This window comes from Poecilia mexicana, unplaced genomic scaffold (genome assembly GCF_051168715.1).
Source record: "Poecilia mexicana isolate PSO_F unplaced genomic scaffold, ASM5116871v1 scaffold_15, whole genome shotgun sequence".
In the NCBI taxonomy this organism is placed as follows: Eukaryota; Metazoa; Chordata; class Actinopteri; order Cyprinodontiformes; family Poeciliidae; genus Poecilia; species Poecilia mexicana.
Window position 1 is genome coordinate 29284474 of NW_028263384.1, and position 22325 is coordinate 29306798.

At 35.6% G+C, this 22325-nt stretch overlaps 1 protein-coding gene across 1 annotated transcript; it reads left to right on the top strand.

Moving 5' to 3' along the window:
• The first annotated feature begins 262 nt into the window (after positions 1 to 262).
• kmo (kynurenine 3-monooxygenase) lies at positions 263 to 20471 on the top strand. Its single transcript, XM_088013210.1, has 15 exons — positions 263 to 710; positions 924 to 993; positions 1077 to 1174; positions 2571 to 2660; positions 4297 to 4345; positions 6053 to 6140; positions 10466 to 10631; positions 10715 to 10786; positions 12095 to 12216; positions 12680 to 12827; positions 13832 to 13889; positions 13965 to 14047; positions 16509 to 16610; positions 18062 to 18121; positions 19711 to 20471. The coding sequence occupies exons 1-15, from the start codon at positions 648 to 650 to the stop codon at positions 19882 to 19884; spliced, it is 1443 nt and encodes a 480-aa protein (XP_087869336.1). The 5' UTR covers positions 263 to 647; the 3' UTR covers positions 19885 to 20471.
• Positions 20472 to 22325: the final 1854 nt, after the last annotated feature.

Sequence of the window (22325 nt, forward strand, 5' to 3'; positions counted from 1 at the left end):
TAATGCTTCTGTATTCTCAATTTCTTGTGACTGTAGAAACGGTTTCCTTCTGTTGAATTAAAAACAAGTGAATCATTCTTTAATGTTGACTGATTTTGTTGTTATTTTAGGTCAAAGTTACTGAATGTTTTTCAGATGTGCTGAGAAACTGTTGGCGGCTGCAGTATCCAATCTTCTCCACTAGATGGAGTCAGAATCCTATATTTGTTCAACCGTTTTTCATCATTTCACCTTCATTTGAGGCATGACGTGAAACCCAAAAACCTTCACGGTTATATTTTTTATTTTAACACAGGTGTTGCAGCAATAATGAACTTTGGATGACCCTCATTTGTTCCAATGTAAGAGAGGCATTTCCTAAAACCTTAAGAGTAGCATCCAGCACTCTGAGAAGTAATTTAAATCCTATTTGCTAACAAGTTGAGACTTTTACTCTTAAAATATGTCGCCTGACTGCAGTGAGCGCCCTGTTATCTTCTGTTTCTGTTTGCATTGAAAGAGGAACTGATAGTTACAGGGACGTTCATCAGACTGTAGTGGGATATGCAACGCCCCTCCTCTTTTAAATCAAAACTCAGCAGTTCTGCAAAGCTCTTTGAACCGGACAGAGAACCGGGTCAGACCATCGGGGAACTCTGCTGAGCGACATGGAGGAATCAGCGCTCAGACGAGAAGACAAGAAAGTGGTGGCAGTGGTGGGCGGTGGTTTGGTAAGAAGGGAAAATGAAAGTGAAAATACCAATTCAGTGTGTATATAATATTTATTTTACACTTTCTGGGTGCAAACATGGCGACAGTTTGGTTTTACAAAGCATTATTCTGTCATCATGTCATGTAGGAAAAGTGAAACTATAAACAGGAAACATAGAAAAGGCATTTTGAACTAAGCTGACATTATCAATGCACTACTTTTCATCTTTAAGGTGGGGGCACTCAACGCCTGCTTCTTCGCCAAAAGAGGCTTTGAGGTGGAAGTCTTTGAAACAAGAGAAGGTAGCTTTTATTTACAAATCAAACAAAATAAAAAAACTGATGAACAAAGCTGGAGTCAAATTATTCTGTGTGTTTTTGGTCAGATATTCGGAAAGCCAAAGTAGTGAAAGGCAGAAGCATCAACCTGGCTTTGTCCCACAGAGGCCGGCAAGCCCTGAAACATGTTGGAATGGAGGATAAGGTATGCTGATTGAATGAAGTTACTCATGCACAAGTGGAGAAAAGGTAAGCTGTAAAGATTAGCATACGTTTGATAGGACTGCAGGGGCAACGAACAGCCGCGAATGTTTATCTAATGGATAGTGGGGTCAAGTTTTAGGTGACGTCTTTTATTCAGAGGTGGTAAAGTACCCAAAGATTGTACTCGAGTAAAACTTACATTTCTTAAACTTATTTTTACTCAAGGAAAGGTAAAGGATTAAAATTTTAAATTATGTCCAAATTCTGGTGTTTGAAAGACTAAATGAACATAAATGAATACAAATAACTTAATTACAAGACAACAAATTCAGGCAGCACTTTTACAAAACATGAAAAATGTTTACAGATGCAAGTTATCGATTTAATGACTTAATCTAAAGTTGATTAATCTTATCATTAGACTAACGATTAACTGACAAGCAACCACTTTCTTAAAAAACAGAGTTTTCTCTTGTATGAAGAGGCTCATAGGTTACATTCACACTGCAACCTTTAGTGACCCGATATTTTGTCAAATCTGATTTTTTTTTTTTTTGCCGTTGTCGTTCACACTTCCAAATGCGACTTGTTTGTGGTCTCCAGTGTGAACTACAAACGACCTGAAAGTGTCCCGCATGCGCAGTAGAGGGCGCAATAACGTCACACAGAGAGCGTGCTCACCGCCGTAAAGCTGTGTTTGCGGAAGTAAACGTGGATGCTAACGGTGGAGCTTATCTTACGATTTTAAAGTTGTTGTCCACCCGGAGTCTGCACATTTACAACTTAATATTCATTATTGTGCGCCATGGTTGTTGTTTTTCTTCCCGTTTGCGCGTATCAGAATAGTGACGTTTGTCGAGTATCAGTGACGTTCATGTCAGATGAATGCGACATGGTCGTTCAGATTCAGGTCACATTTTAAAATATCAGGTGGCATTTTTTTTTTTTTAAATTGGTTTCGGGTCACTTCAGGCTGCAGTGTGAACGTAGCCGTAGTGAAACGTAAGGAGCTTGTATATTTCAAAAAAGAACCGTATAAAGTGCAATTTGAGTCCCACACCGGACTTTAAGACCGTTTCTCTTTCCCGTTCTGTTATGGCCGCCATCTTTGTTCTGTATCATCTGACACACCAGGTAGAACAATACATTAGAAAATAAACTTTGTGCAGGAACAAGAGATCTTACTTTAGCTTAAATTGGTGTAGAGTGTCCAGAAATTTTACTCAAGTAAGCATAGCTATACTTTATAATAAAATCACTCAAGTAAAAAGTGCAGTTCAATAAAGATACTTCTAAAAGTACTTTTTTTGGTCCAACACAAAAGTAGTGCATAATGTCCATCCTGAACAGTTTCGTCTCAGTGTTTTATTATTAATTATTCCATTTTCTTTCCCCAGATTGTTTCTAAGGGAATCCCGATGAATGCCAGGATGATTCATTCGCTAAGTGGGAAACAATCTCCGATCCCGTATGGGAAGAAAGGACAGGTAAACCTGCAGAACCGCCGCCGTTTACAAGCTTTGGTAGATTTTTAGTTTAGGAGTTAGAAACGTTTCTGTTGCAATTAAATCTGTTATTCATATAAATAATAAATACAAAAAAATAAACATTCACATTTTTAGAGAGCGCTTCCCATAATGAAAGACGATTTCTCTACTATGCAACAAACATCTTGTTGGGAAAAAGTTTGCAAGGATTGCATCATATGTACGAATTCAGCCTTCAGATAAAATATTCATCGTTCTGCTGCAGAGTTTGGACAAAGATTGGGGTCAGAATTGAGCATATTATTGTAAGAAAAAAACTGCAGCGTCTTTTAAATTAAGTTTAATCAATCAGGAAGTCATAAACTATTTGAGACAAGATGTAATTCTTTACTCATCAAAGATGAAGCAAAAAAAGAAGGAAAACCCAATTTTTGTTGGAAAACTAACACTATAAGTCACTCTGAAAACACCAAACCAACACCCAGGCATGGTGGTGGCAGCATCAGGCTGTGGGGGAGGGATATATTAGCTTCTGCAACTGCATCTTAAAGTCCCATCAGTGATGTTCAGTCACTCTTGCCATTTGCAATACCTTTGTTATTTTGTTCTTTTGCTGCTGTTCGTAAGCCCACATCACCACTCCACCACCACTGTGCCTGAGAAGTAACATTGGTCTTACATCCCCAGATACCATTCCTCCAGATATTTTTTTTTTTTTTGGTGGGGGCTCTTATTAGTGTTAGTTTTAATTTAGCTTTGGACACTTTGACTTTTAAGTGAATGTAAAGGTCAAATTAAATTCACTGAATTAATTCATGAGTGGAATAAAATTTCCACAAACCACAGATGCTTTTCTGAGGTTTTTGTCGATGTCTTTCTGCTTTGGGGTTGTGTTCAATCTCATACGTTTCTAGAGATGGATGATAAATAAATACACTGTAAAAACACAAAATCTTACCAAGTATTTTTGGTCCAGTTTCTACTCAAATATCTTAGAAAGAGAAAATTAAATTACAAGATGCAGGAGCTTGTTTTAAGTAATTTCTCAATATTGATTAAAAAAAAGTTGTAGTTCCACTTGCAGAGTATATCACTTATTTCACAATTGTTACCTAGCAACGCCAGCCAAGCCCAGCCCGTCGCTTAGCAACCCAATTCCACTGGCAGATTGTTTCACTTAACATGGGAAAATATCCTGTTATAGGAATTATTGACTTAAAACAAGCTCCTATTTCTTGCTGAAAAGTTATTTGTAATTTAGTTTTGTCTTATTTCAAATGTAGTCAGATATTTGCACTAGAAACTAGATCAAAATTACGATAAGATTTTGTGTTTTTGCAGTGTATGATAAATTAAAACTAAAAAAGGCGATTTTTTTATTTTATTTTATTTTATTTTTTTTACATATTTTTACTAAATATAAATGTGATCCTCGTCTGAAAATAGAAATGATTTCCCTGCTGCCAGTTTGGCAGAGGCTCATAATCCCATTAAGGGACCTTCATGGTTAAATAAAACAAAAATATTCCAGAAAACCAGGAAGCAAACAAACCCTGCAGCCTTCCTGTTCCCTTTTAAAGGGACATGTTCACATTTCTGTTTGATTAGGCTACATTAAATATTGTTCTCTTTTCAGTACATCCTGTCCGTTGACAGAGCCAATCTGAACAAAGAGCTGCTAACAGGTAAGAATGGAAAATAGACGAATCACGTCTGAATTAGACACATCCAGTTATGACCTATTTTTTGTTACATCAGCTGCAGAAAGAAGTTGGAGTAAAAGCGGTTTACAGATGCATCACCCCTCTGGGGATGTGGCTAGAGGTTAAATAATTAGTGAATATTGATAAAATTGTAATACTGGACATATTTCTACTAATTAAACTTGCTAGTTTTCTGATTAAAAAGGCCAAATGTGGTTTCTTTTCATTCTTTCATAATGTGCATTTTATTATTTTTTTCTAAATTATAATTTGCATTGCTGCTCAGTTAGGAATGATATTTAATGTTCATATTTGTTTTTCGGTTAGCTTAATGCTAACTGCATCTGACTGTATTGTTTTATAACTAGATGGGATTGAAATGCTGCTTCTAAATCTGTCTGTATTTTACTGAAATTAGTTAAACTAAACTGAATTAATTCACTTGAGCTCACTTTATTTAAACTGGCCTAAAATAAACTGAATTTGTTTAATTTGCATTGACTTGAACTGAAATCCATAATTTGAGTTTAACTGAAGCGATTTCTTTAATTAATCAAATGTATTTAAACTGAACTGAATTATTTAATTGAAATTAAATTGATTAATTGAACTAGTTTAAACCAAACTGAATTCAATAAAACAGGATTTAACTGAACTGATTAAAACTGAACTGAATTTATTTTAAACCTAACTAAAAAAGCTGAAGTAAACTGAACTAAATTAATTAAATTTTCATTAAACTGAACTGAATTGGATAATTTAAATCAAACTGATTCAGTGAGTTAACGGAAATAAACTAAGACGAACTGAACTGAGATGAATTCATGTGATTTGCACCGAACTGAACTGAATAACTTAATTTGAATTGAAGCAAATATTTTTAACTGAATTTATTTCAACTGAAAATTTTAAACTGAACTGAATTTAACTAATCTGAGCAAAATATATTTTAACAGAACTAAAAGCAAAGAAAACTGAACTAAAATGAATTTGAACTGGATAAGTTGAGCTGAAGCGATTATTTTTTAACTGAATTTATTCAAACTGAACTGTAACGAACTGAACTGAACAACTTGACGTTAACCAACATCAAAATTGCATTTAAAGTAATGAAAACCTGGTTTATCATTTAAGTTAAATATCAACCAGTTTAGCCAGATATCTTGGTTTTAATTGGACTTTTAGGATCTCCTTTAATTGTATTAAAATTGTAGTTGTCACACGTCTTTATAAAGTATTTGCTTTTTTATCCTTTGTCCAGATTTTGGCACTTTTCTCTCCATTTATGTTTCCTGGCATTCCTTAAATAGGCAACATAAGGGGATGTGTTTTCCTTTCTTTTCGTAGCTGTAAGGATTTTTTCCTAATATTTAATGAGGAGCCTCTTAGAGTTAAAGTGTGGCAGCTTGGTTCTGTTTTTAATTAGACTGCCTGGATGCGCTGGCAGAGATTGTCGCTGCTCTTATCGTGGTTGATTCAGGCGGCTGCCGCTCTGCAGATAAAGAGATTTCACGGTGTGAAAACCCAAAAACATCAGTTTGCACAGATCCCAGCTGCAGCTCCGCGGCTCCATTGATGATCGTTCAGTTTTTGCTGACCCTCTCTTTAGCTTAGTAAAAGTTTCGGGTGTATTGTAAGAAGACATGGCAGCTGCTGTTGCATCACAAGCTGTTTTTGTAACTCTCACAGCGGCAGAGACGTATCCAAACACAAAGCTGAACTTCGACCACAAACTGCAGGACTGGAGTGCTGAAACTGGACTAATGACCTTCGCCAGGTAAATGGTTAGTGATCGCATGCAGACACAGAGTTCACTGTCCATGCAGGGGTGGTGAGCAGCTAAAGATTTAACTCATAAAAGTAAAAAGCAGCCATCTAAGAAATTACTCGAGTAAAAAAGTATTTGGTAAAAAGTCTACTCTACTAGTGAGAAACTGAACAAATTAGGAATCATTTAATATTTAAAAATTATACCATCAGATGGACCAAATTATAAAACTAAGTGGGAATTTTAATATTTTAAGGACAAAAATTACATTAATTCATATAAGTAAAAAAAAAAAAAAAATCGTGCAAAATATTTTTTCCCAAATCAGTTTCTTTCAATTAAAAACTTAACACAAGCCTCAGGTGTAGGTCTGGTGAATTTCAGGTTAAAACATGTTTGCTTGTGATTCAGTGGGAAGAAAATACTGAAATTTTACTCAAGTAAGAGTAGAAATACTTTATAAAAAAATTACTCAAATAAAAGTAAAAAGTACAGTTTACTGAAATACACTGTACTTGAGCTTTGGCAGGGAAACTTTCAAAGAAAGTTACATTGAGTAACTTTTTTAAGAGATGTACTGAAAGTATATTTTTCAAAAAAAGTTACTCATTTACTAAATGTAATTGAGTAAATGTAATTAGTTGCTACCCAGCTCTGGTCATCGCCCTAGAGAGGATTCTTTTTGCAAACGGACAAAACTATAAAATATGTAAGGAAACAAAAAGTTTCAGAATTATTACATTAAGTTAGCATAAATGCTAACCTGATACTTTCTGGTTTTAAATGGCCATGAATTCTGTGGCGGAAAATTTTATTATTAGATAATATATTATTACTTTATTACCAGACAATACAAATTGTCATTACAATCCCCTCTTGATAATTTTCACCCTGATATCAGGGGTGAAAGATTCTTCCCCCAAAAAGAACAAACAGCTGCTGCCTACGATGACTAGCATTAGCTGTCAAGTTGTCAACACAACGAGCTAAATCTTAAATGTTCACCTGATATATAAATGAACAAGGGGCACAATACTTTGCTACTAATTGTCAACACTATGACAACTAGATAACCAGGTCAGAAAAATGTTTTAAGTCAAAAAAATAAACAGCGAGGGAGAGTGAAGTAGGTCAGTTATGCTAGCTTGACTTTGACAACCTTAAATGTGGATGTGCTGCAGAATCTGGTGTTTGTGTTCATCAAAAATAAAAATAATAAAAAATGTTGATCCATACACCAACTCTGACAGATCATTGTTTTTTTTTCTCATCTTCCCTTCAACTTTCTGAGCGCCCCCTGGAGGCATCACTTTGAAAAACACTGTTAGCTGGCGAGGGTTTAGAAATGTAATAGACTTGTGTTTTTAAAGGCTGTGAGTAATTAATTTGTTTTTTTCATAACTGAGTGTCCCGAGGAAAATGTGACGCACAATTTACAATCCAATTAACCCTGAAACACCTCCAGCTCTTTTCGGGTGGGAAGATTTGCGCTTCTGCTCATAATTAAAGCACCAGGCAGAAGCACAAACTGTTGTACACAGATTCTCAAATTAAATGCAGTCTTATCTGGAAATTAAAAAATATCCATTTATTTTAACGCCCACAGCTCCGTGCAGAAGTTTTCCCGCTCCTTTAACTTTTTCCACTGTTGTTTTTTACTGGGGTTTTATGAGACAGACCAACACAAAGTGGAGGGAGAATCTAGCTTAGAATATCTTGAAATGTTTGGTATTGATTTGTATTAACACGGCCGGCCAAAGCCTTTTCGGGGCCCTAAGCAGATTTTCATTTTGGAACCCCCCACCCCCATACGAACAGGTCAACCCCAGATGCTTTGTCGTTCCTTGTGTTACATACCTGCTATCATTAGCAATGCTTTTGATTACAGATGTTATTATGGCTATTGAACTTAAAATTACTAGCCCAGCCTAGCACAGCCCGTTACTTAGCAACCCCAGCCTAGCACTGCCCGTTACTTAGCAACCCCAGCCTAGCACTGCCCGTTACTTAGCAACCCCAGCCTAGCACTGCCCGTTACCTAGCAATCAGAGCTGTGTTCTTGGAAAAGGAGCGTTCTCTTGTTGACCTCCCATCCATAATTCACTTGCTGCATAAAGTTAGAGTTAGCGGGTGTGGCTAGCAGCAATTTATTTTTATTTAAAGTGACATGACGCCCTAAAAGAGCTCATTCTTAAATTGTGAGATAATATCTCATTATTTAAGAATAACTTTGTTTAAGAAAGGTAATCAACATGTTTTTTATTTCCCATAAAACTATCATAACATGATCAAGATCAGCTTTAGCGATAAAAATGTCTGTTTGCTGGTGCTAAAATGTGTTAAAATGATTAAAAACAAGCTGCAGTCGACTGTGCAACAGTGACAACCGTTCAAGACGATTTCCAAAGTTCCTTCCTCCTGTGGTTCCAGCAGGCAGAGCTCAGGAAACAAAGCCCAGTAATTCATTTCAGACTCGACAGGCTCCAGCTAACAGAGAGGTTAAATCTAATGGCTGCACAATTAGAGAAAAAGACAGAAAAGGTTTGAAAGATTTATCATAAAAAAAAATACCACTGTGGGTTATGTCTACTGGCTGCTGTAATTACTCTTTTATTCGACCCTGTAGGAATGAAATGAGTTTTCTGCAGAAGGAGGCAGATATATGAACACCCTCAGTGTTTTGCAAAGTCAAATTTGACATATTTTCTTTGTTTCTGCTGTATTGTAGCACCTCCTGACAGATACAGAGGTGAGTTTTTGCTGTATTGAAGGTGGAGAGCTTTATGAACTATAAAATGCATTAAGCTTTACTGTATCTGTCTTGCTATTTACCACCTATAAAAGTGATGTTTTTATTTTCACACCTGAAGTGACTGTGAAGCTTTATGTAGCTGAAAAAGGTGTAAAAGAAAGAAATGCTCTTTGTCTAAATATAAATAAATGACCAAAAAAACAAAGTAAAATATGCAATGAAAAAAAAAAACAATTTACGATAATCCTTTGTATCAGTAAAAGTACACTTTTTTGTGTATCTTTTCTGGTTTCAAGAAATATAATGCTTAACATGTCAAATACTATTTTCATAATTCAAGGATATCTACGTATTCTGAAAATAAGTCTCATATCTTATTTGTATAAATAAAAATAGTCATCTTATATAAAAATCAACACATTAATTTTAAGGTATTTTTACTTATTTTGGAAAGTTTTGACAAGTCTCATTTTCTTGTTCGGTTGGCAGATAATTTTTATTGTTTTTTAAGATTACTTTTTACAGTGTGATGTGTTACAGTTTCACATTTCCTCAAACTGCAGTCACAAAACGTCATTGTACGTTAGTTGTTGTTTCACAAGCAGTACAGACATAACCTGATCCCATACACATTTCATTCAATCTGAGGTGTTTTACAAAGAAAAAACTGCAAATAATTTAGTATCTAAAGCTGGTAAAGACAAAATCTGGAAAGTGTTGCTCATGATTATCAGCTTTATTGTGTTTGTCAATCATGTAAAAACTCAATAAATATATTCAAATTTGTGCTGCAATTAAATAAAAATCCATCTGTGTGTGTTTGCTTGTTCCATCACTCATTAATCTGCAGTCCTCTTCACATTTTTAAAAGTAGGCATTAAAAAAGTCTTCCTATGAACCAGGGCGTCAGTCTGTTTATGCAGCTTCAACAAGTGTAAATTAATGATCCCCCAGGCGAAAAAACAGATTGTTAAAACATTTGGATTGAATTCAGGTGGAAGAGTTGCTTTAATTCAGGGCTGAAACGATTAATCAGATTAATCGCTAGGAATTTCAGTTATTTCAGTGATCAGTTAATCGTTAACTGGACTCAAATAATAACACACTCAGAGCAGCAATTAAGACAAAACTGTACAAAAATATTTCAATTTAAGATAAAAAACCTTTGTCAATATGCTCTATATGGAAGAGAATTAGACACTGAACAAAAATAAATTTTTCTCAAAATTCTAAATTTTTCTCAGAATTTTAATTTTATGTCAAAATTCAAATAAATAACCAAACGTTCTTAGGTGTATCATGTCAATTATTGTGTTGGCATATAAAAATAATCACATAGATATTTCTTCTTGGTTCTGTGATTGACCCAGTTGACCCGTGATTTGAGTCTTATGACTATATTTGCTTGATTTAATTCTGATATTAAAGTCTGAATCCTCTTTAAAGCAAGACTTCAGTGGTTACGTTAAAAATCTACAGAATGTTGAATTTTTTCATCCGATTAATCAATAGAATAATTGATTATTAAAATAATCGTAGGTCTCACTTTGATCATATCTAAGTGGAAGTACCTGATTTTCAGGCCGGACGGATCCAAGACGCAGACTCAAGCGGACCTGATCGTCGGTTGCGACGGAGCGTTCTCCGCCGTCCGGAAGCAGTTCCTGCGCCGCAGCCGCTTCAACTACAGCCAGACGTACATCCCGCACGGATACATGGAGCTCACCATGCCGCCGAGAAACGGGGAGGTCAGGCGGGTTTTACGGCGGCTTGAGGCTCAGATCAGGCTTTGCTCTTTCACATCTTAGCTTATTTCCACCTTCATCTGCAGTTCGCTATGAAGCCGAACTACCTGCACATCTGGCCCAGAAACACCTTTATGATGATCGCGCTCCCCAACCTGGTGAGTGAGAAATGCTTTTCTTTATTGTTTTTATATATATTTTTGAATGTGTACAGGAGAAAAAATGCAACAAAGAACAATTTATTCGCTCAAATTTTATCAGTTTCAGTCAGCAGGGTTGTAAAAGTAAGAAATACTGCCACCTGCAGGTGGGAGTTAGCATCACTTAAACTAATACTTTGACAATTTTTGTGGACAATTTTCAATAAAAAGCTTAAACTAGAAGCATTTCTTTTCACACAGCAAGCATGCAAAATTAAAGTAGTAGTATGTTGTAAATTTCTGCCAAAAATCTCAGAAAGTTTAAGAGTAATCTCAGAATTTTTCTAGAAAAACAAGGACTTTTTTTTTTTAAATTTAATATGTATTAAAAATATGGAATAAAAAAATTTAAAGTTTTGGATCCGCAATAAATATCCGTCCACTTTGAATGTCAAATTTATCAATATATGACTTTTAAGAACAGGTTGAAACTGTCAGGATCGTGTTTCTGTGTATTTATTTTTAGAGTTTTTTGTCTTCAGTTTGCTCCCTGTGTCTCTGTCTCTGCGTCTCCCCGTTGATTGTTCCCAGGTGTGTCTCGTTCCCTTGATTACCCCTGTGTGCATTTAGTCCCACCTGTTGTCTGTGTTCTTTGTCGGGTCCTTGTCTAATGTCAAGTGTTTGCTGCTGCGTCTGTCTCAGTTGAACTGATCAAGTCCTGGTTGGCGTTAGCTCAAGTATTGCCAGTCTTTGTATTCAGTGCTACCGGCTATAGCTGTGCGCTTATCTGTCTGCCATGCTGCCTGTTCCCGGACTGCTCCGAGCTTCTTCATTAAACTCATCAAACTCATCATTTCACCTGGGTCTCAGCGTCATCTCCTCTCCTCACCAAAACCACTTCATGACAGAAACTGCACTAAGTGCTGCACGAAAACAAAAACACAAGAATAAATTGAAGAAAATAAAAATAAAACATCACAGCAGAAAAGTTTACAATATCAGGACTTAATTAAATGGCAACAAATGAAATAAGTTTTAAGAAGCAATTTAAAATGACCCTTGATTTTAATTTGTTTTTTATGGTCTGTAATTACTATTTATGGAAGAAGTTTCTGAAAAAATAATTCTGACTTTAATCTCTTAATTTTAATCAGTTAATATTTTTCTGAGATTAAAGTCAGAATAATTTTTTTCAGTGGCCTAATAATCCTCTTCTGAACTTTTGTCCCACGTGTCAAAAAGTTTGGACACCCCTGGTCTACAGGGCCGCATTAAATGTGTTTTAAGGATAACATTAATGCATCTTTTGCTGATTTTCTGCTTTAGGACAAGACGTTTACCTGCACCCTCTTCATGCCCTTTGAAGAGTTTGAGAAAATCTCCACAGGAGACGAAGTCATCGAGTTTTTCCAAAAATACTTCCCTGACGCCATCCCGCTAATCGGAGCGTAAGCGACCTTCCTCTGTCTGTGTGACGCGGCGTCTCCTCTTCCTCCTTCCTGCCTCTTCATCCCGACCTGTTGGGTCAGAAACACCTTCAGCCGTCGTCACCCCACCCAAGGCGGGCGCATCAGCAGCGGACTGTGAAATTGAACGCTCACGCAGATTCCTGCCGCCGCAAGGCGTTTAATTTTCTGCGGGTGACGGATAGTCGGCAGGATGCAAGTAGCCTTAATAAAGCCGGAGACTTTTATTCGGAGCGGTGAGGCGTGAGCAGCCCAGCGCGGGCTTTCCCCCCGTTACCTTTTCATTAAACCACAGCGGACAGATAGCGCCGCTCTGCGGCACCCAGCTGTGACAGACACTTCCACTGCAAGCAGGGCGACTCCGTTGTTTAGGAAGGAAACATCAGATTAGATCAGCTGCTCTCACTAAGTTTGTAATTGTTTTGTTTGCTTTTGTCCTTTGCAGCGCCACCCTCAGGAGGGATTATTTCCGCCTGCCTGCTCAGGCCATGGTCTCCGTGAAGTGCTCCCCATATCACATCGGGGACAAATGCGTCCTCATGGGGGACGCGGCCCACGCTGTGGTGCCTTTCTACGGCCAGGGGATGAACGCCGTGAGTACCGCCGAGCACGGGAGGCGGGCTGACGGGGAATCACTTTAGATCCGATCAAAACGCCTGAAAGAATCACTTTAGATCCGATCAGAACGCCTGAAAGAATCACTTTAGATCCGATCAGAACGTGAACAAAGAATCACTTTAGATCCGATCAGAACGTGAACAAAGAATCACTTTAGATCTGATCAAAATGTGAACAAAGAATCACTTTAGATCTGATCAAAATGTGAACAAAGAATCACTTTAGAGCTGATCAAAACGTGAACAAAGAATCACTTTAGATCCGATCAGAACGCCTGAAAGAATCACTTTAGATCTGATCAAAATGTGAACAAAGAATCACTTTAGATCTGATCAAAACACCTGAAAGAATCACTTTAGATCCAATCAGAACGTGAACAAAGAATCACTTTAGATCCGATCAAAACGCCTGAAAGAATCACTTTAGATCCGATCAGAACGCCTGAAAGAATCACTTTAGATCCGATCAGAACGTGAACAAAGAATCACTTTAGATCCGATCAGAACGTGAACAAAGAATCACTTTAGATCCGATCAGAACGTGAACAAAGAATCACTTTAGATCCGATCAGAACGTGAACAAAGAAACACTTTAGATCTGATCAAAATGTGAACAAAGAATCACTTTAGAGCTGATCAAAACGTGAACAAAGAATCACTTTAGATCCGATCAGAACGCCTGAAAGAATCACTTTAGATCCGATCAGAACGTGAACAAAGAATCACTTTAGATCTTTTCAGTTCGAAGAATCACTCTAGATTAGTTCTTAACTCTGTAAAAGAATCACTTTAGATCTGATCAAAATGTGAACAAAGAATCACTTTAGATCTGATCAAAATGTGAACAAAGAATCACTTTAGATCTTTTCAGTTCGAAGAATCACTCTAGATTAGTTCTTAACTCTGTAAAAGAATCACTTTGGATCTGTTCATAGCTATTAAAGAATCACATATATTCTTTCCTTCTTTTTTGCTTTCAGGGCTTTGAAGACTGCATTGTCTTTGATGAAATAATGAATCAGTTCAATGAGGATTTCAGTAAGTGTCTTTATGTCTTTTAAATAAAACCCACTGGAGCCGGTAACAGAATCATTCTGGGTTTTACCTGCACAGGTGCGGTGCTGCCAGAGTACAGCAGGGTCCGGGTCCCTGACGACCACGCCATCGCAGATCTGGCCATGTATAACTACGTCGAAGTAATTCAGTTTCTACTTCACATGCTCCACATGTTCTTTTCCAATGCAAATATTTGATTCCCCAGCCAAACGTGTAGTTTTTTCAAACTACACTATTTCACCAGATATATTTTTAAAATATTTATTTTCCCTCCGTTTTTGTAGAAATTTAGTACCCCTGCCACACTATATCAGATATTTTTTATTTCTTAAAAATGCTTTTTTTTCGATTCCGAAGCTATTCGAGATATTTTTATTGATCCAAAACTAAATAAATACAAGGCCAGTGTCACTGATATTCATACGGATATCGATATCAATACCAATACAATACCAATACTTTTTATGATTTAAGTTTATCAAACTTCTGATCTTTTGAAGGTTTTGTGGATTTTTCTTTCAATTATTTTGTTAATGGAATCTGGACAAAGTTGAAATAGGTTTACAAAATACTTTAATAAAATATTAATGTGATAAACAGAAAAATAGAAAAATAAAATCATTTGTGCATTTTTTCCTAAAGCAAAGTGCAAAACATCATTCTGTAGGTAGATCTGAGCAACTAAAATCAGACTCCAGGAGGAAATCTGAAACTAAAGTATTGATCTTACCACATGATCATAGATAAGACACTGGTACCAACTTTGTGTCAATAAATATCTGTATATTTATTGGATGCACTGATCAACTCTTTTCACCTATTGGCCAATATCGATCAGGAAAACGGTGCTGAATTGACTTGAAATTTAGTTTTTTTTTAAATACAATTAAACGAGGAAAACCAACTTTAATTTGTCCAGTCAGTAAAAATGCTAATGTAGAATAAATAATAAAAAACTGAGAAACAATATGCTGACTACCTTGGTCAAACATATAAAGAATAAAGCAATAATTTTTCTTTCAAATGGTTCAGAAAGTGGAATTAGAAATGTAAGTATAAATAACAAAGCATAGAATTAGGCTGAATAGATCTGCCCTTATTGATGGGGAACGGTACTGATACAGATATTAATATCAGATCTGAGCATCTCTACTTACTTTAATCTGCATCATTGTTCTGGGTTTGCTCAGACAAATCCCAATCCCAGCATCGCTGTGAACCGTTCTAACCATCCACCCAGCTAGAGAGACTTCTGTTTAAAGATTTCCTCTCCTTGCTCCACTGACTCGGAACATGATTCTGACTGCAGGTTTTCAGTCCAGCGCTCTGGAGCTCAGGGCTGCTGGTGATTCACTCGCTGGAAGCAGGAAAGACGCACAGTTTGTTCCTCTGCAGGAAAACAAGCTGCTTTAAAATCAGCCAGAGGGATTTATAAAAGGCCTCCAGCAGAGAGACGACCTGGAAACAGGTGCAAAGTGTCCTTTACAACAGCAAAACCAAACATATCCAGAGGTGAAACAAAAGATTAATCGACTGTTGAAATAATCGTCAACTAATTTAGTAACCGATTAATCGTTAACTTGAGCAGAGGTGGTAGAGTAGCCAAAAATTATACCAAAGTAAGAGTAGCAGTACTTCAACATAATTTTAATCAAGTAAAAGTAAAAAGTATCCGTCCAGGAAATTACTCAAATAAGAGTAAAAACCTGCGATATTTGATATATTTCTTATCATACTCAAGCCCAGTTCACAAGGCATGATTTTTTGTCCCGATTTTCCCCTTACGACAGTTTTAGAACATTCGGCGTTTTAAGATTGTCGCTTGCTAATCTTAACAACTCACCTCCGCATCGTAGTGCAGCAAATAAAGCCGCTGCTCGCGCCGTCTCCGTTCTTTTATCCAACGCCTTTTCTTTTTCTTACGTCTTTTATCGCTTAGAATAAGCTCACAAACTATCACTATTGCTTCTACATTGTCAGTCGTGTTTGTTTACTTTAAATTCGGTGTGACAAAGTGGGATTTTTATGGGATTTTCTGACTGGAATCTGAAGTCGATGAGTGAAATCGGTTTGTGTGGTGTGTTGCTCCTTCCATGGGGCTCGACACCACACACAGTGCGTTCCAACCCGTTATCCTCTCCTATGTGGTCTCAGGTTTTGAAAATCAGCCGACAACTCTAAAATCGTGCCAAACTCACTCACTCTTTGGTTACCTAGCAACAACCAGTGAGTAACTAATAAGTCGCAGTTTCACGTTTTGCCTCAAATTTGATTTAAAATACAAAGATTGAGGTGGAGTGAAAGGAGAAAATTTGAAACTTTTAGTTTTAATTCATTTATTTAAGGGAATGTTAATCGATTGATCGTCAGAATAATTGATGAAAAATATGTTAAGTAATAGTTAGTTGCAGCTTTAACTGCAACTAAATGCATCAGATAATCAGTAGATGAAACATGAAAATGATCCATTTCATCATCTGAAGCAGAAACCGGCTTGATAGTTTGAAATAAATTTATTTATTTATGTATTTATTTTACATAAAAATGGAGTTCAGCATCATTGATTCACCTCACAAACACATTTGCTGTTTAACTTTCCAGATGCGGGCGCACGTCAACTCCAAATGGTTTATTTTCAGAAAACATGTGGACAATCTTCTTCACCTCCTCATGCCGAAGACGATTATTCCACTTTACACAATGGTAAGTGTGTCTTCGATCACTGCTTTCACCACTTTCAGAACAGTAACATGATTTCTTATTTTTAAAAATCACGTACAAATCTTACACAAAGAAGCACTCTTCATATTGGTTTGTCTTGCAGCTGCTACCTTAGGCAGAGTTGTTAGTTTTATCAGCGTGAGCACAGAACAAACAGAAGATGTCAGGAATCAGAACAGAAACTCGATTTATGTTGCAAAATCGTCTCTTTTTAACTCCGTCTCTCCAGCATATCTAAACCAATAAACAGAAACAAAAAGGAACAAGAAGTTGATCTGAAAAATTATGAATTATCCAAGCTGCACAACGTGTCCCTACAGCATATTAGCTACTGTTAGGGCCGGGCAATTCAAATAGTCTGCTAGGTAGCAAGGTTGGCCAAATCAACTACGGTAACTCACTCTGGTTACCTAGCAACTCACTCATTCTTTGGTTACCTAGCAACAACCTGCATAAGTAGCAGTTTCATGTTTTTCCACTCTGTCTCAAAACTGCCTTAACATAAAAAATAAGATTAGGTTGGAGTGAAAGAAGAAAATGAGAAACTTTGGAAAGGTCACACCACCACTTTGGCAGAATTCCTTAATATTGATGAAAAAGTTGTAGTTTATTTATTTAATGGAATGGTTTTTTTTTTTACATTTTAATATTATTTATTTAATTTTGAATGAAATGTCTCTCCGTAGCTGATATCCCAACAGTGAGAATAAATGGATTATTTGTGGACAGACGTTGCAAAATTTTACCAAGTACCGCCTCTGAAAAACACTCCCATTTGTAATACACTAAACTCCACACAGTACAGTAAATACATTTAATAATATTTTCAAATTTCTTTGTATTTATCAATACTCTCATTCAACAAACTGAAAAAATAGGGAAAAATAACCATTTTGACTATGGACAATTTTTTTTATTTTTAAAAATCATTAATTGGAATTTATCATGACAATGATCAATGAAAATTCTTATAAGAAATTAATCATGATAAACGATACAGTAAATGCCCAGCCGTACTTATAATCTGAATTAATGAGTTACAACAACATTTAACTTCCTTTGGGATCAATAAAGTACTTTTTATTAACATTAATAACATGGTGGAACTCGGAGTGTGTTGCTAGGTGACGGTCTGGGCTTGGCTGGCGTTGCTAGGTAACGGTGCAGGGACTGTTGACTGTGAAATAAACCGCCAGTGGACCTAGTACTTTTTCATCAACATTAAGGAATTATTCACTTAAAACAAGCTCCTATATGTTGCCGAAAATTTATTTATAAGTTAGTTTTGTCTTATTTAAAGTGTTCTAAAATATTTGCACTATAAACCAGACCAAAAATACTTGGTAAGATTTTGTGTGTTTGCAGTGTAGATGTGTTTTAAGACTTTTTAAACATTTTAACCTGCAGGTTTTGGTTTCTTTCTGGTTTTTCAGGTGACTTTCACCAGGACCAGATACCATGTTGCTGTGGAGCGCTGGCATTGGCAGGACAAAGTGAGTTTCTTTCTCCTTCTGTTTAATTTTCCTCTCTAATCCATCACTGTTGTGAAGTCGCAGCATTTAGCATGCGATTCTCCAGCTGGAATGTGTTGCTGTGAGGAGCAGAAATGTTTCTGATTTGAGCCAGGAAGTGTCTGACTCGTGCTAATGGTTTCTCTGCTGTTAGTCAGAGAGACATCAGGGATTTCACAGCCAACCTCATAAATCGTTTCAACCCCAAAGTGAATGAGTTGGCGAAGGTTAAAATGGATGTGATGAAGGGGAATACAAAACGACCTCATGAGGCCGCCTGACCATGAAAGAAGATGGAGATCAAACAGAGCATCATGGAAATAATGTAAAGCCCATTATGTTTAAAGGCCTGGTCTCAGTAATGTTAATCTATGAATCACTGATACTTGCCTTGCAAATCGATTTATACTGCTTGAATTTTTTTCCCATTTTGCAAAAAATAAAATGTTATTGAGATTTTACGTGACGGATAAAAAAGTAGTCAGTTTTATGAATATGAATGAAAATGTACATCTACTCCACACCATTGACTCTGAAATCTGTAAAACAAACCATCAATTTTTAAAAGTCGCCTGAAAAGAGTTCAACTGTGTGTAATTTAATCTCAGTTTTCTCATTAATCTCATTAATCTATGCTGATTAATGACACATTGCCACAGTGGTGGCAACATCATGCTGTTATTGGTGAATTAGCTTAACCTTTATAGCAATAAAGCTGATTTTACATGTTTAACATCTAAAATCTCTTTAGTTTTAGTAAGCAAACAAAAAAATTGCTGAGTAATGGGGCAGCATGCTAATTATGGAGAACCATTTAATTCAAAATTAAATATCAAGAAATATTGAAATAAGTAAAGATATCTTGAAATAAATAAGAAATCTTTGGGGAGAGTTAAGAACACAATGTTTTATTTCATGAGAATATTTATTTAACAAAATATGTATTCTGATTTTTCAAATTATATTATTTAATTATTAAATTTATTTGTTGAATTTTGAATGAAATGTCTCTCCATAGTTGATGTCCTACAGTGAGAATAACTGGACTATTAATAGATAAACGTTGATACACTGCAAAAAGACAACAAAGATATTTACACTGTCTTTAGTGTAAATATCTTTCCATGCATGAAATAAGACAAAAATATCTCAATATCTTGTTTTAAGTCAATGATTCCTTAATATTGATTTAAAAAGTTCCAATTTTATTGATAGTTTATTTCATTAAGATGTTTTTCCTCCATTATAGGTAAAATAATCTGCCAGTGGAACTTGTTCTTTTTGTGAATATTCAAGAATAATTTTCTTAAAACAAGTCCTACATCTTGCTGAAAAGTTACTTTTAAGTTAATTTTGTCTCATTTCAACTGTACTAAAATATTTACACTAGACAAAAATACTTGGTAAGATTTTGTGTTTTTGCAGTGAATTTGTTGAACAAAGCAGTTGAGTTGAAAACCAAACGCAGCTCACTCTGGAAACGTTATATATTTCCAGAAACTTACAGTATATTAAGGAATTACAGCCAATTAGGAGTTTTTATTATTATGAACATGTTTGTTTTCCTGCAGGTGATAAACCGTGGCCTGCTGCTGGGAGCTGTGGGAGCTGCTGCCGGCGGCTTCTATCTGCTCATTAAAAATCCTCCAGACATCAACAAGCTCGCTATCACAGCTGAGAAGATCTGGAACAAGATGGCCGCCCTGAAGACGCCGCCAAGTGTCGGCGCCGCCTCTCGGATCTGATGGACAGGAGCAGCGACGGAGCCTCAGAACGTGGGAACGAACTGAGCGGCGTCCAGATTTAATTACTAAATCTTATAATGTCTGGAGCAGCAGCGGACTTCAGATTAGGATGTTTCAATTAAACCAAATGAACAGATTTCATCTTTATGTAATATTAAAATTAGTCCTTATTTTTATTTGTCACAATACAATTCTGTACATTCGTGTGGATTTATGTTTTTTTTTAATTATTTGTAGATCTAACAGCCATATAATATGCTTAAATTAAGTCCAAAGTTAAAAATGATGTGAAAAAAGTTGTTTAATTGACAGAACAGCGTGAACAGTTATCGAGATCTAACCAGTTCATCTGATTCTGACGTGTTAAAAGATTATTTCCTTTATTCTAAAACTGAAACCAAAGTGTAACTTCAAAAGATGCTGAACATTCCTCATTTTAATCATTTATTTTTCACTGAGCTATTCTCATAAAATTACTACCTTAATATGCTAAAATACTACCTTATTCTAACAGTTTTATGGCTTTGTTGTGGCATTGTTACTTTTTCTCATTATTAAAAAAATTTTCTCATTACAACATATAAGAATATTATGACTTCTTGTTTTATTATGGCTTTACTTTAGTATTATTGTGAATCTTTCTCACATAATTACAATTTTATTGTTATTTCAAGTTTATTATTCTAATATGAATTTTATTCTCGTATTATTGCGTCTTTATTCTTGGATTATCACAACTTTTTCTCCTATTTTTACACCTTTTATCAGGTTAAGTTACATTACCTGAACAAAGGTGTAAAAAAAGTTGTTTCAAGAAAGATATGATTTTATTCTATATTATGATGTTTTTTCTTATCATTTTTCTTATATTTATCAATATGACGTCCAACTTTTTTCCCACATTTTGATTTTGTGACAACTTTATTCTTGAAATATTACAGTTTTACTCTTGATTTTTTTCTCATCATATCTTTTTCTCTTATTTCAACTTTGTTAAGGTAATACTATTCTCATGTCATTGAAAATTTGTTGTATTTGATTTTAATGTCATACGACTTTATTTTCGTAAGATGATTTTATTCTCAAAAATTTGTGGTTAACATCAGTTCAGCAGCTTCTGCCTCAATACATTAAATAAAATATATAACCGCTGCTAACAGCAGTTAGCAGTGGATAAATAGTTAAAATGCACAACATTAATAACAGTTAAAAATATATCAAGTATGTGTTAAATTATAAAAAACGCAGACCTGATCCTAAAAATACAGACAACAGAAAAAAGGGGCTGTCGGTTACAGGTTGCTATGGTAACCACCAACTGCCAAAAGCATCTTCACTTCATACGCCAGTAAATGTCTGAAGACACAACTTGTTGACTAAATAAAATAAAAACAAAGAATAAACAAATTTTGACAAACTTCCCATTTATAATATTGTTCAAATATTGTTCTATTATCCTGTCATAGTAGGTATAATTTGACAAAAATCAGAAAATTTTATGAGAATTTTTGTGTGATTTCCTGGTTTCAAACTCAAACATATTGAGTAAATAAACATGCAAAACTCTTCGATACTCCATTTAACTTCACACTCTTGAGCCTTTCCCCCAAACATTAAAAAACAAAGAGGCCACTCTGTCATTCAGGTCCACAGTGAAAAGGGATTTTATTAGACATGGAGATCCATTCATTATATCTATTCATAGCTGACACCCAGGAGGTTATGAGCGCAGTGTCCCACCCTGATCTCATCTCCTTTTGCCTAATTAAACTCCTGTAATCCTCACACATATTCTCACCAAATGCCACTTCACAGTGTCGACTCTCATCGCACTAGATAATGAGATGAAGTACACAAACCTGCTCGCTTAAAATAGAGTCTCTTTTCTGAATCCACATACAGTAATATGTATTTATGGTTAAGAAACTAAAGCTTTATTTTTCATCTTCTATACACACTTGCAGTTGGGTACCAACCAAAATGTATCATCATAAATCACAAGCTGACCCGAACTTTGCTGTCCTCTTAACCTGCAAAAGCAAAGTATTACCAAGTATTACCAATATCTGAATTCACTTTAAATAAGACAAAACTAACTTACTTGTAACTTTTCAGCAAAATAAAGAGGCCTGTTTTAACTTAATCCATCCTTAGTATTGATGAAAAAGTAGTAGTTTCACTGGCGGATTATTTCACTTATAATTAGAGGTACCCAATACGGATTTAAAGTTTTATCACAACACTGCAAAAACAGAATATCTTCTGGAGTATTTTTAGTCTAGTTTCTAGTGGAAATATTTTAGTTCACTTGAAATAAGGTAAAAGTAACTTTTTAGCAAGACATATGAGCTTATTTTAAGGAAATAATTCATTAATATTGATGAAAAAGTGTTAGTTCTGTTGGCAAACATTTTTCACGTGTTATGATTTATCTGCCAAAG